The sequence below is a fragment of the Chrysemys picta genome, chromosome 6 (assembly GCF_011386835.1).
Source record: "Chrysemys picta bellii isolate R12L10 chromosome 6, ASM1138683v2, whole genome shotgun sequence".
Lineage (NCBI taxonomy): Eukaryota > Metazoa > Chordata > Testudines > Emydidae > Chrysemys > Chrysemys picta.
Window position 1 is genome coordinate 105,167,270 of NC_088796.1, and position 15,164 is coordinate 105,182,433.

Consider the following 15,164-nt stretch of genomic DNA (forward strand, 5'->3'; position numbering starts at 1 on the left):
GCAGGTTTAGCTCCTTTAAGAGCGGCGGGCTGACTTCCTGGAGCGTATGAGCTTTGAGGGATGCCTTACTGGGTTAAAGAACTCTGTGAACTTCAAGTTCATTAACAAAAATTAGACACTCCCCTGGAGAGTAGAACGCTATTTTATCCTATTTCTTGCTGGGTCCTTATCCTTTATGTTGGCAAGAAGACAGATTGCAAACTAGAGACTTAATGACACTTGGACTTCAAAAGGTTTCACTGTATTTCAAACTATTTTATTTTTATATCTTACATAAGTGACTTTTGATACAATTACAATATAGCGAAGTCCTGCTTCTTCTGTAAAAATCATGCTTCTTAATAAAACGTGCCAAATCAACAAGGAAATATTTTCTCTCTCTAGAGGATTTTTTTCCTTTCCTATTTTGCAAACCTTGTTATATTTCTAAAAGAGCTGAAATTAACATTCCTCTTTTTGTTAATAGCTTTAGGTTTTTGTTTCTATTCCAATATATTCGTGGATATCAATGCATCTAAATCCATAACATATATTAGTTTTAGTGAAGCCCACTAAAATGGTGAAAAAAACAACAAAAAAAGCAAAAACAGTTAATTACTTACTGTAATGGATATTAGGAAATCACAGGATATTTTCTACAAGTCTGCACACATTCTGGAAATGACATGTCTGAGACAAGGGACTACATTCCACATATTCATTAGGTTTCTCAAAACAGACATTTCCAAATATATATTTTAATTTTAGATTGAAGGAATTTATTGGCAGACCCTGTTCAAGGTCAGAGGTGACCCTATGAACATCAGAATGGAGGACCTTACTCTTCCCACAAAAGCACTGGAAGTTACATTCATTTTAAGTCCAGCTGCCAATGAGGAGCCTCAGGCATCCTCTAACACATCTACAGCCATCCCTGTTTACTAGAACTCTGTCACAAGGCCACTTTGAGAGGTTCTGCTCCACAGAAGAACACTGACCCTTCTTTAGGGTTGCCAGGTGTCCGGTTTTTTATTGGAACGCCTGGTTGAAAAGGGACCCTGGTGGGTCCAGTCAGAACCACTCACCGGGCCATTAAAAATCCGGTCCACGGCACAGCGGGGCTAAGGCTGCCTGTTGTGGCTCCGTGCGGCTCCCAGAAGCAGTGGCATGTCCCTGCTCCAGCTCCTACACCTAGGGGCAACCAGGGGTCTCTGTGCGCGGTCCCATCCACAGGCGCTGCCCCCACCGCTCCCATTGGCCAGGAACCATGGCCAATTAGAGCTGCGGGGGTGACGCCTGTGATGGGGCAGCGTGTAGAGCCGCCTGTCCACGCCTCTGCATAGGAGCCAGAGGGGGCACATGCTGCTGCTTCTGGGAGCTGCTTGAGGTAAGCATCACCCGGAGCCTGCACCCCTGACCCCCTCCAGCACCCCAATCCCCAATCCCCCTCCCACCCTCTGAACCCCTCGGTCCCAGCCCAGAGCACCCTCCTATACCCCAAGTCCCTCATCGCTGGCCCCTGCATCCCCCAGCCAGAACCCTCACCCTCTCCTGTACACAACCCCCTTCCCCAACCTGGAGCCCCCTCCCACAACCTGAACTCCTAATTTCTGGCCCCACCCCAGAACCCGCATCCCCAGCCCAGAGCCCATACCCCTTCCCACACCGCAACCCCCTGCCTCAGCCTGGAGCCCCCTACCATACTCCGAACCCCTCGGCTCCCCCTCCCAGCCCAGATCACCCTCCTGCACCCCAAACCCCTCATCCCTGGCCCCACCCCAGAGCCCTCACCCCCTTCCGCACTCCAACCCCCTGCCCCAGCCCGGTGAAAATGAGCAAGTAAGTGAGGGTGGGGAAAGCGAGCACCAGAGGGAGAGGGGATGGAGTGAGCACGGCTGGGGCCTCGGAGAAGGGGCGGGGCAGGGGCGGGGCTTTGGATGAGGGGTGGGGCAGGAGGCAAGACAAGGGTTTTCAGTTTTGTGTGAGTAGAAAGTTGGCAACCCTAACCTGCTTTCTGCTTACGTCATCTAATTAACTGAGAGCAACAGTTGTAGAGTATTATCTAGCGGCATCCAAAGATCCCAATTGGGATCAGGGGCCCAGAATGCTACAGGATGAGGACAGCAGCACTGCCAGGTGTTCATTACAATACTGGCACGAATCTTCCAAATTGCACTGTTATATTTTAAAAAGCCAGTTATTGAAATCTTACATTGCACTTTGGAAGGCTTCCTGCACCAATGCAATACTAACCATCCAAACGTCTCAAAGTAGCATTACTCATGTTGCTATACAGCCACAGCTGTCAATTAATCTGATGACCTCATCAAAAGATTTCCAAGGTGTACCTCTGTGCAGAGACAGTTCGCAATGTTATATACTAATACTGATGACTGCCTGCAAAATTAAACACAGCTTGTAAGTCCCTTATTTAAACTTTTAAACAATCTTCAGCAGTGAATGTCTGGAAGGATGCAGGGTGAATATCAAATGAGCTTAATAATAATTTCCTATCTCAAAGCGGTCTTGCAAGGCTTAATTCATTAATGTTTGTAAGGCACTTTAAGATCCTGGGGTGGAAGACACTATACAAGTGTAAAATATTATAATATTTTTCTGCTGGTGTTAGCAGTATTCTCATTTTGTGCCATTACTACTTAACAGTGTTTATTTCTTTACTTGAAAAAATAAATCAAAACAGTCATTTTTCTCCATGCGAAAGAAAATGTTAAGAGTCTAGCATTCATCACTGAGATACACAGTAGAATATATATATAAAATCATATTTAAAAAGGCCTGATTCCCAAACATGTTGGGTCAAATTCAGGTCCAGCACCAATTTCCCTAAAAATGCAAAAGCAATGGTGCAAAAACAGGGCTAAGAGCAACCCCGCATTGTCAATGTCCAAGGATACAATCATGGAGAACCCTGAGGAGTGTAGACCATGGCCTGGTTCTCTGCTGCCTTGCACCTTGTAGTCATTTATATCTGCGCAAAGTGTGTGTAAAATAAGCAACCATTCTGCTATGATAGAGATTTAAACCCACTCCAGACAGGTGTGACTACACAGAATGGAGTAGAAGGAAAAACAGGCACCCTGTGCTCAGGAACAAGAATTCACACCCTGCATTTACCTCTTGTCCTGCTCATTCATAAATAGGGCCCTACCAAATTCACAATCCATTTTGGTCAATTTCACAGTCATAGGATTTTAAAAGTAGTAAATTTCATTATTTCAGCTATTTAAACCTGAAATTTCACAGTGTTGTAATTGTAGGGGTCCTGACCCACAAAAGGAGTGGCGGGGGGGAGGGGGTTTGAAGGTTATTGTGAAGGGGTTGTGGTACTGCTACCCTTACTTCTGCGCTGCTGGTGGTGGCGCTGCCTTCAGAGCTGGGCAGCTGGAGAGCGGCGGCTGCTGGCTGGGAGCCCAGCTCTGAAGGCAGAGCCACCGCCAGCAGCAGCACAGAAGAAAGGATGACATGGTATGGTATTGCCACCCTTTCTTCTGTGCTGCTGCCTGCAGAGCTGGGCCCTGAGTCAGCAACCGCCACTCTCCGGCCACCCAGCTCTGAAGGCAGCAGTGTAGAAGTAATGGCAATATGGTATGGTATTGCCACCCTTACTTCTGTGCTGCTGCTGGTGGGGCGCTGCCTTTAGAGCTGGGTGCCTGGCCAACAGCTGCTGCTCTCCAGCCACCCATCTCTAAAGGCAGCATAGAAGTAAGGGTGGCAATACCACAACCCCCCCCTAAAATAACCTTGTGACCCTCCTGCAACTCCCTTTGGGTCAGGACTCCCAATTTGAGAAACCCTGGGCTTCCCCATGAAATCTGTGTAGCGCTGGGTAAAAGCACACAAAAGACCAGATTCCACAGGGGAGACCAGATTTTATGGTCTGCGACGCGTTTTTCATTGCAATGAATTTGGTAGGGTCCTGTTCATAAATTGAAGAGGTCATCCTGAATTTGGCATAACACAGCATTTCCCAAACTTTTGAAAGCTGAACTCCCTCTAAGAAAAGTTCAATTAATCAGGTCTCCTTTCAATCATACCACATCAGCAGGACAGTTGAGAGCAGGGAGACAGGGACTGCATTGGCACTGAGATATAGGGATCTCTACCTATAAGTAATTGAATTGAGTCCCATCCAAGTTGGTAAAGAAAAGGGCGGGGGGGAAACTAACACTTCAGTCGCAATACAGAAGAAAAAAGCTAAAAGAGCAAAGAACCATCTTCTCAACATGAAGTGGACCATCCTGGTGAGGGTTGAGGCACACTGGCAGGTCAGCATGTGTAGCTTTTATTTGCCGAGAGAGAACTTGAGTTTCCAGAGCTGGCAGTCTACAACCTTTCATAAAAACACTAAACTTCAAGTACAGTGAATATAACTCAAGTCACAGTTATTGGTTTCACTGTAGTGCCTGAAACAAAGGGGACTATTACACTGTTTAACATTGTTACCGCTACTACTAATTTGCTCTTGGGTTCAGAATTTATATACTTAATTTCATTCCACAGTGAATTCAAATCACTGTTATTCTACAAACTCTCAGAAAGTGGGGGGAAGGGGGATCATATTGGAAAAAACAACTGTGGCTCTATGTAATTCAACAAAGAAATCTATTTTTTCACCGTATAGCTTTAACCTCTTCCAAAAAAAAAAAAAAAAAAAAAAAAAGGGGAAATCCAACTGCAGGATCTAATTAAGCAATGCATTTCAGGAATGTTTTACCAGAAAGTCATTCATTTCCTAAAGTAAGTAAAAGTTAATAGTAAAAGAATACTTAATATAAAAAAATATATATCAAATTCCTAAGCAACTTTAAACTGGTTTGGAACTCGAAATACTGAAATAATATACTAAATATTTAAAGAAAAAATTTAGACGTTTAGAGCTTTCTGGAACAAGTACAGTACCTGTGCCCTTGCATGAACTTCCCCAAGGAGTCCAGAGTACTGCTGCTCCAACTCCTTTTTCTGTTTCTGCCAACAGCTTTCCTGTGCTTTCATCTGCTCAGCCACTTTGTTAAAAGTGTCTTCCTGGGTCTGTTGAAGTTCCCTCATGGTATCAGACTTGTTCTTGCAAATATATTCTAGATGAGATATCTGCATCATAGGAATTTTAAAAAAGATTTATTAAACAAAAATGCTCCTTTGCGTTTGTTTTAAATCCTACTTTAATGAGAGATTCTTTTGGCAGAAGACCTTGATTGCATTTTCTTCAGACAGCACAGAAGTAAAAAGTCATAGATCTCCTACTTCATATCTGTCTTTAAACCCCACTTCTTCCAAAAAATCCAACCTATGGTGATCTCATCAATGTTGTCATCTCTATACACTCCTGTAGCTGAACAGATGCCCAGGTTTCATTTGGGTCTGTGTCAGAATTCTTCTGGACAGGAACCTTATCTTATTTGTTTTGAAATGTGCAGAGAACATTTATGGTGCTATATAATTAATAATCCTAGCACAATATATCATACAGCAAGTTAAGTGATAATGAAAAGCAGAGGTTGCATTTTTATGTAATATTTTATTTGAAAACCAAAGCATTACTTGTATTTTCTGAGTATTAAAACAATTTAAGAGATCTTTACTGTACACTTGATGCCTCTTTTCACAGGCAAGCTTGTTAATTTTATGATGCATTTCAATGAGCAGATTAAGGGGTATAACTTAGCGATCAATGCTTTAGCCATGCAACTTCTATTAAAGCTAAATGGAACTGTGTTTTCATTTAAGAATGTATCTCAAATAAGCATGCCTGCATTTTTCAGTACTGAATCTAAACATATGGTCAATAGTATTTTTTATGCATTGTACAGAACTGCAGGTGAAAAATCTCTGTTAAGAGATGAGCAGTTATAATGCAGCAGACAACACAGACTGTTAAATTCTAAGAAGCTGATGTGCCTGAAATATCACTGAAAACCTTGCTGACCCATCTCAGCTACTGTACAGACACTCCCCGACTTATGCATAACTCGAATTTTGTGAGAGTCAGAAACATATACCCGACAATTACGCAAACAAATTTTGTAAAAAACAAACAACCTCCTATTTCTAGCTTAGGGAACTTTTTCCGTAAGTGCGGATTTGTGTAAGTTGGGTTTGCGTAACCCGGGGGGCGTCTGTACTTAAAAACTACCAGTAATTTTGTTGTTGTTCTCTTTCCTCTGAAAGGACAACGGAGGTGTTTCCTCCACGTCTAATTTGCATGATCCACATCTTTGTCTAACCAAACCCTGTTAATGTTTTCCATTGACTGCTGGGATATTTACTAATAGTGGCGGAGTCAAAATGATTAACTGTAAGCAACCCTGTTCTTGAACTTGAGCCAAGAGAGTGTTCATAACTCCAACACATGAGAAACTCATGAAAGTTTTCCCCTTCTTGTCCCTCAAGAGCAAATGTCAGCATAGCCAAGATCTGGAATCTTTCTTCTAGACCACAGAAACATAGTGCTGACCCGATCAATGGAGCCAGAACATGAATGGAAATCCTTAGGAGCAGCATATGTTAGTCTGCTGAGCCAGTTTAATTTATTGTAACAAAATAGATTTCTGAAAAATGTGGTTTTTTTAAACAGACTTAGCCTTATGAAATCACCCATAAAAGTATTCTGCGTCCCCCCCAAAACAATTTTTTTTATAGTTTTCAAATTCATAATGTTGGTTCTAAATGAATTATATTTCAGACTATAAATGCCATAACCAAATAATTACATTTTTTTAAAAACAGGACTTTGATTCACAAGCAAATGGTTTTAAGATGATGCTACTGTATGTTGTTTCTCTTTTATGCTAAGATAAAGAGTTGGTTTATTAGTATAAATGACTAAGTTCTTTGAATTGCTTCATCAGTAAGATTAATTTATTTTCTTTTAATTAGGTCCCTGTGGCTAATACTGGCTAGTAGTATTAGCATGTCCTGCACAGAAAGTGGAGCTTAGAGACTTCATACAGACTTCAGTCACATTTACATGCCCACAGCAATGGCATCAAACTGAGTTGTAGACAAGCCATAATTACTGGTATTGAATTATTAACATCCAAATTCTTTTTGAAATAAGATGAATGTCAGTCCCTTTTAATGATACTGTGATGTGGACAAATGTCACTGAATTTAATAGAGGTATCTGGCGCCTGAGGACAGTTACCTTCTCATTAGCCCTGCTGAGGTCTAAGATCAGGGCATCAACATTCTCCTGCAAGATTGCACAAAGCTCAGGCCAGGAGAATTTATCCAGGATGCCTTCTGGTTGTTTTATAAGCACACAGCCTGCTACCAAATGCTGATATAAAGTATGGAGGAAGGTTAGCTTCTCCTGTGAGACACAAAAAGAAAAAATAACTGTTGTATATAAATATTAGACTAGCTCTAGACTCTAATATTAGACTCTATAGAGATAGATCATGCACACAAGTCTTGTGTTTTCTGTACACATCTGAAAAGACAGAATTACTCATTCTGAAATTCTTTTTCAATTTCAATAGAACCATTCTTAATATGTGTCCAAATGCATTAACAAAATCAGAAGAGAAAAAGATTTTGTAAACTGAGTTTAACTAGATATAATGTATAAATACATATTGCCCTACAATCCTCATGATAGTAAATACCATGACCTGTAATAAATATTTGCAGAATTGATTCCTTCATTTCTTTAACTAAGTATATGAAATTATTGTGTCATTTTACAGGTAGCTAATGTTTAAAATCTCTCTCCACCACCACACACACTTATTCTACTGGATTGAAGTTCTGTACAAATTATACCTGCTTCCAGTATATAGCATAACATAACATATACAGTATATAGTAACAAAAAAGTTAATTAGCATGGCAGCAAAAAATTTGATTATACAAACGCCAAATTAGATTATTTTTAAAACAGAAGCACATTTTTAAAATAATTTAATTTGATGTTTGTTCTTTACATGGATTATATGTGAACACCTAACTGTACAAAACAGTTTTATGAGCATCAGTTAAACTCTACAAGCCTGATCCTGATCTCATTTACATTGGATTTTACACTATAGCATACTGAATTGACTTCAGTAGTGTTAGTACTTATTCACACCAGAGAGATCAGAATCTGTTTGTGCATCTATTTAGTCCATCTATGAAGTCTAGCAATTTAAAATTAAGACAAATCAAAGATGGTTCCAACACCACAAATAGGGCTCTGATCCAAAGCCCATTTAACCAATGGAACAATGCCCACTGAAAGCAATGGGTATTGGATCAGGTACTAAGTCAAGAAATCATGAGACTTCATAAAGGTATTAAGGACTCTCCCCATCTCCCCCAACCCCACTTCCAGTGCAACTGCAATTACTACTGTGTCTTTTCCAACTACATTTGGGTACATTTTGTTGTTTGTAATTCATAAAATTTTTAAGCAATAAAACATTCTATAAAATGTTACAACCTAATCTTCTACTTCCCTGGGAATAGTTTAACCATGTCACCATTGTTTCCTTTTTGTTTGGGCTGTGATAAACCAAGCATGATAATCAGCCCTTTGGTGAGAAAAAGAAATCCCAAGTCCCAGAATCAACTCACACATGTTGATCTCAACCACAAGTAGACATGCTGACTTTACAATACAGTCAGGCTTCTAGTTTCCTTTCCTTTAATCACTATCTGATGTGTAGAACAATTCCAACTGCTTCATGTGGACACAATTTAAATCCCAGACTGTAAGAAGGGTGGAAAGAATGTTTCCTTTTTACTCAGTTTGGCATTTGTGACCATATTTGCTGGAGTAATGAGCTCAATATGCAGAACAATGAGATAAAGAATATGATTGATATAGCTAATGCAGAACTATTTTATGTGGAGAAAATTAAAAGGAAGCAATTATTAAGATCAGTAAACAACCATATGAGGAAATCTGGTTTTGAAGTAAAGCTTCATGAAGCAATTACCACATATAGCATACCACAATCAGCTAATACAAAGAAAAAACAGGTATTAACCTGTTCTGTAACTGTTGTTCTTCGAGATACATTGCACATGTCCATTCCACTTCAGATCTGTGCGTGCCCAGTGAACCAGAATCAGAGATTTTTCCCTTAGTGATACCTATTGGGGCAGCACATGAGCCCTTAGGACTTTCATGCTGCTGCATGATGGTAAAAAAGGGGCGAGGCCACCCCCAACCCTCCTTAATTCCATCTGCCCGCATAGAAATTCCAATATAGAGGGAAAGGAGGGTGGGTCGCAGAATGGATGTGTGCAACACATCTCAAAGAACAACAGTTACAGAAGAGATTAATAATGGTTTTTCTTCAACTGATTGCACATGTCTATTCCATGCCATGTGACTCACAAGCAGTTCAAATTGGAGGTAAATTTCAGAACAAGGATTTAAGAACTACTAGTCCAGTGTGACAGGGTGCTGGGCAAAGGTTTGCTGATTCAGCCCTCTGTCACCCAGCTCCTATTTAGGGAATAAATTAGAACTGGCTAGAGGTAACCTGGCCCTAATTGGGGAAGCAGAAACAGCTTCCGCCTAATTAGCTTGAGGCTGTATAAAAGCCTCAGAGGAAGAAAACGAGGAGAGGGGAGAGCAGAAAGAATGTGAAAAGGCAGGGAGTGGAAGCAGGGAGGTAGCTCTTCCCTCCCTCCCGCCTGCAGACAGTGAAGGGACAACTGTACATGGTGAAACGGTGGTGGGAACAAGTCTGTGAATAAACTACACCAGTGGTTGCTAATCCCAAGGTCTCAGAGTGACTTTGTGGACCAAGCAGAGGCAGGAGGGACTTGCTGCACTCTGCTAAATGTGGGGGCTTATCCAGGATCCTGCGCCAGAGCAAGTGTTTGGCGGCCCGGAGATGGAGGAGACCCTGCAATGGCTGGTCAAGCAGCAGGAGGAGGTGCAGGAGGCAATGCAGAGTTTTCATCAAGCCCACCAGCTGGAGAGAGACAGGCCTTGCTCACCTGGCAGGCAGAGCAGCAGAAAAGCCTGCAGGATTTCATTTGCGAACTGGCTGGCATTCAACAACAGCTCCTGCAGAAAGTGGTGAGTTCCACGGGAGGGGATGGCATTTGGGCGCCGGGCTTAGGATTGTGTAAAATGGGCCCGACAGATGACCCCGATGCCTTCCTAAGCACATTTGAGCGGGTAGCCACTGGGGCTGGATAGGACAGGGTAACCTTGGCTCTGCGATTAGCTCCCTACCTAGTCAGTGAAGCCTAAGCAGCCTACATGGCCCTAAGTTAAAAGCAGGCCAGGAATTATGAGGCAGTAAAGGCAGCTGTCCTGTATCAGGTGAGGCTGTCTGCAGAGAAGTACCGCCAGAAGTTCCGGTCAGCGAGGTGGATGGGCGGGGGGGGTTGCGGCTTCAGGCATTTGCCCAAAAGTTAATGGACTGGGCCACCCACTGGCTGAGGCCAGATGCCCAGACAGTGGGGGAGATTATGGACACACTTGTCCTAAAGCAGTTTTTACAGCGTCTCCCTGAGAACATAAAGGTGTGGATGAGGAGGCACCAACAGATTACAGTTGAGTCAGCTATAAAGCTTATGGGTATGCAGAGGCGGACTTCCCCAGGAAAGAGGAATGGCCAAGCAGGGACATGGAGAAGGCCTAGGGAAACCCCGCCTGGGAAGGGCCAGGAGGAGAACAAACGGGAGGACACCCAAGGGGCTCCCACTGGGTCCAGACCAGTTGTCTGCTGGCAGTGTGGATGACCGGGACACAAGAAGGGGGACTGCCCGCACAGAATTGTGGGGTGGAATAGAAGGGTAGGTACACAGCAGTTTATCAATCAGAGAGCCCTGCCTGTGACCTGCCCTGGAACAAAAGAATTGGCACTTTCTCTTGCGACGAGCAGCAAACAGGTCTCTGTGAGGGACCCCTCCACATGCATTTGAAAAACAAATCTGACGATATCCAACCTGAGAGACAACTTGTGATCTCTGATGAATGAACTGCTCAGGTGATCTGCCAGACTGTTCTGAATACCAGGAAGATGGGAGGCTTAGGGATGTATTGTATCACCAGTGCAAAACTCCCCAAGATACATCGCCTCTTGACAGAGATGGTCTGATCTGGCCCTTCCCTGTCGCACAGTACATCGCCAGTATTGTCCAGGAGGTCTTGGGGCTCTCCCTTGACATAAGGGAGAAAAGCCCAACAGACCAGATGAATAGCCCACAATTCCCACATGTTTATGTGGTCAGCCAAATCTTGATGAGACCACAGACCTTGAGTTTGTAAGTTTCCTAAGTGAGCTCCCCAGCTTACAGAAGAAGCATCTGTAACCACAGTCAATGTGGGTAAGGGAAGGACCTATCCACCAGACCAATGAGGCTTGTACTCCTGCAGGTACTCAAATCAGCATGTCCAACGGGTGATGAGCCAGAGAGTACACTGACTTTCATCAGCTCTGCAGCTTTCTGAAACGTCTGGCATGCTGAAACACATACATGCAGATGGCCATGTGTCCCAGTAGTCTGAGGCAGTTTCTTACTGTTGTGACTGTATGGACTTAGAGATCTGAGGAAAAAAGTTTAATATTGTGTGGAAATGGCTTGAGTTAGGAACATCCAGGCTACTGTAGAATCCAGGACTGCTCTGAACTGGGAAGTAGATGGACTTGTCCTCATTGATCAACAGACTCAGAACACTGAAGAGGGATTGGATCCTGTATAGACTGGAGCTTGGATCAACCGCTTGCCAGCAAGTTGTTCAAGTAAGGAAATACTTGCATCCCTGCTTTCCTTAAGAATGAAGTCACCACTACCATGCATTTTGTAAATACTCATGGGGCAGCAGCCAGGCCTAAGGGCAGGACCATAAACTGGTAATGGGTGTTGTTGACCAGAAGTCTTCGAAGTCTCCTGTGGCTTTAATGGATAGCCACATGGAAACGCATCCTTCAAATTGAGAGCAGTGTACCAGTTGTCAGGATCCAGGGTGATGATGGAGGTTAGGTTGACCATGAAAAAAAATTTGTTTGTATATAGTTGTTTAAATTTTGCAAGTCTAGGATAATTCTGAAACCTCCTTTTGCCTTTTGAATCAGGAAGTACACCTCTACCCAGATATAACGCGACCTGCCGTGGCTGCGCACTCCGGTGGATCAAAGCAAATTTGATATAACACGGTTTCACCTATAACGCGGTAAGATTTTTTGGCTCCTGAGGACAGCGTTATATCGGGGTAGAGGTGTAATGTGAACAGAAACCTTTCCCTTCATGGAAAGGGGGAACCTCTTCCATAGCTCCCAAATCAAGGAGAGACTGGACCTCCTGGAGGAGGACAGCCTCGTGAGAGGGTCCCTGAGATGGATAGGGAAGGGGGATGGGAGGGAGAGTTGGAAATAAACTGCAGTGTGTATCTCTGATCCCAAGTACTTAGAACCCATCTATCCATAATAATATGGGTCCAAGCACATATGGAAGTGGGATAATCTTTGAGGGGGGAGAAACTGGCACAATGATCTGCTTGGAGATTTCCAGACTGTCTCAAAGAACCTGCAGTGGAAGAAAACGGAGATGGTGGGCATCTCCTCCTCTGGTTCCCCCCCCCCACTTTTCCGGAGTGGTCAGGCTGTTTAGGCAGGACAAGCAGGTACCTCTAGAAAGACTGAGGATAGAATTTGCTTTCTTTGAGGGAAAGGAGTGTAAATCCTAGAGACTGGAGCTTATCATCTGTCTTCTATGAGAACAGGGTAGGACCTTCAAAGGGGAGATGCTGGATAGTCTGCTGAACCTCCTGCGGGAGCGCAGACAATTGAAACCATGAACATTTGCACATCGTTACTGTAGATGCCATGCTCTGGCTGCTGAATCTGCCCCATCAAAAGGCAGCTTGCAGAGAGGTCCTAGCCACCAGTTTTCCCTCTTCTAAAGTAACCTAGAATTCCTGCCTGGCATCATCTGACAATTTGTCTCAGAACTTCATTACATTGTCCCAGAAGGAGAAGTTGTATCTGGCCAGTAAGGTTTGCTAGTTAGCATTAAAAAACTGTAGGCCAGCTGTGGAATAAATCTTTCTACTGAAAAGGTCTAGTCTCTTTGCATCTTTGTCCTTTGGATAGAAGGCCATTCCTGATGCACTCTTTCATTCACTGCCAAGACAACTAAGGAGCCTGGAGAAGGTTGGGTGTAAAAATGTTCATAGCTTGAGAAGGGATATAGTACCTTCTCTCTATCCTCTTAGCTGTCTGAGGCAGAGAGGATGGCATTTGCCACAAATATTTTGTAGATTTTAGATTGACTGTTTATAGGTAGAGCCAACCCTGTATGTCCACCAGCCTATGGGAACTCTCCTGAATATCGAGGCAGCTACTCTCGTTAGTAACCCCTGGTAGTGATCCTGAACAGGTGAAGAAACCTCAGACACTTCTAGAGAATCCAGCATCAAGAGGAAGAACAGGTCCCATGGTGCTATATATAATTCCAGTGTTTTCCATATCAAGATATTTCCATGATGCTGCTGTTATTGCATCAAAGGGGTCAGAACTGCAGTGGGGGTAGACAATCCTCAATGATTGAGAGCTGACAATTCTTGATTAGAAGACATCAGTATCAGGGAGTACCTCTTTCCAGATGATACTCTATCTCCCAGTGGCTTATTAGTGGACAGTACAGGGAACCTCAAACTTCTAGAGGAACTTGGCTTCTTTGGGGAATGCTATTCTGATGCTCTGTGCTTCTTCAGCACCAGAGAAGGGGAATGGTGCCTACTATAAGATGCAATGCAATGAAGGGCACTCCTAACTGAGGTAGAAGTACTCAGGGCCTGCGCCAAGAGGAAAGGTTCAGAAGGTGGATGCAGGTGGCCTCCATACGGAGGTAATGCAGTCTCATCTCTGTCCTTTTTTGTCTGGCATCTGAAGTCCTGTAGATCTTGCAATGATCTCAAATGTGACCCTCTCTGAGGCACCTTAGGTACCTGAAATGAGAGTCACTAACCAGCACAGATTTTTTGAAGCTGCACAAGACTTATAGCCCAGAGACCGAAAAATATCCTGGTACCAGTTCCTTTTGTATACTAGGAATCAGATGCTCAAAGTTGTAATAGAAAATAAAGAAAACGTACACTTACAAGTACTACTATTTGCAGGAGAAAGATAAAAATCCATGAAGTGGGAGAAACCTCGGACTGCAACCTGACACACTCCAACTACCGATCATGGGTGATAAGAAGGAATTAAGGGAGGGACTAAGCAGCTCCCCTTTATAGCCTTGTGCAGTGGTGCAAGAGTGCTAAGGATGTATGTGCTTCCCTAATGAGTACTGCTAAGAGAAAGTCTCTGGCCCTGGTGCACTGGGCACACACATACCTGAAATGGAATGGACAGGTGCAATCACTCCAAAGAAGCACAGGAAACACTAGTTTGGTAGTGGGTGAGCAAAATGACCTATTTTTGGAGGGGGGAGGGGTTGCTATTTGAATCAGTAATTAACACCAAGAGATTCTAAATACAAAGTGTACATATTTACTTTCAACTAAGTAACAAAAAAACAAAAACAAACAAACAAAAAAACAGTACCAAGGCATGATTCTTTAAATAAATGCATTTGCCCTGAACAATAACTGCTAAGAGACAGATATTTTAAAATGTAAATGACCAGAAGGGTTAAACTGTTAACTCATTTTATAAAAATGGAATGAAAGAGAATTAAGACACTTGAAAATTTTGTAGACGGTAAATACACATTTCAAAATTTCTCATATCTTAAAATCATATTTTGCAGATAAATCTGTTAAGACATAAAGCAACCATCTGATGTATGTAAATGTACAAAGCTAAGATTAAATAAAGGCTCTTTTTGACAGTCATCTCGTCTATGGTAATACCTCAGTATCCTTCTGGTAAACCCTGGTAAGCTTCTGGATTTCATTTTCTGATTCTGTGGCACGGACTTTCTCTTTCTCCCAGCAGTGAAGTACATTCTGCAGTTCCATTTTTAAAGTGCCTATTAAAGCCTCTCTGTCTGCACACTTAGTGCGTAGATGATTTAACTCTTCATTGGCATCAGCCAGATTATCCTGAGCTTCCTACAGAATAGACACACAAACTGAAAGGTTGGCAACAGTTTTACACCATACAGCATTACCTTGGCCAATGTTCAGTATCCTTGGAAGCAAAGATAGAGAGATATTTTCAAAACAACCTAAAATAATCCATCTGCTTACTTCTAATGATAGACTGAAA

The 15,164-nt window shown here is 42.8% G+C and overlaps 1 protein-coding gene across 8 annotated transcripts in view; it reads right to left on the bottom strand.

Annotated features, from left to right (window-relative positions):
- CCDC171 (coiled-coil domain containing 171) overlaps positions 1 to 15,164 on the bottom strand; it is a 219,787-nt gene that overhangs the window by 117,525 nt on the left and 87,098 nt on the right. For all 8 annotated transcript variants that reach the window (XR_010588656.1, XM_065549498.1, XM_065549497.1 and 5 more), the window contains 3 exons: positions 14,807 to 15,007; positions 7,142 to 7,309; positions 4,900 to 5,088 (listed from right to left, as the gene is read on the bottom strand). Coding sequence is in view for 7 of the 8 variants with exons in the window: in XM_065549498.1 (XP_065405570.1) it covers positions 4,900 to 5,088; positions 7,142 to 7,309; positions 14,807 to 15,007 (558 nt within the window). In the remaining variant the exon portion in view is untranslated. The remainder of the gene's footprint in view (positions 1 to 4,899; positions 5,089 to 7,141; positions 7,310 to 14,806; positions 15,008 to 15,164) is intronic.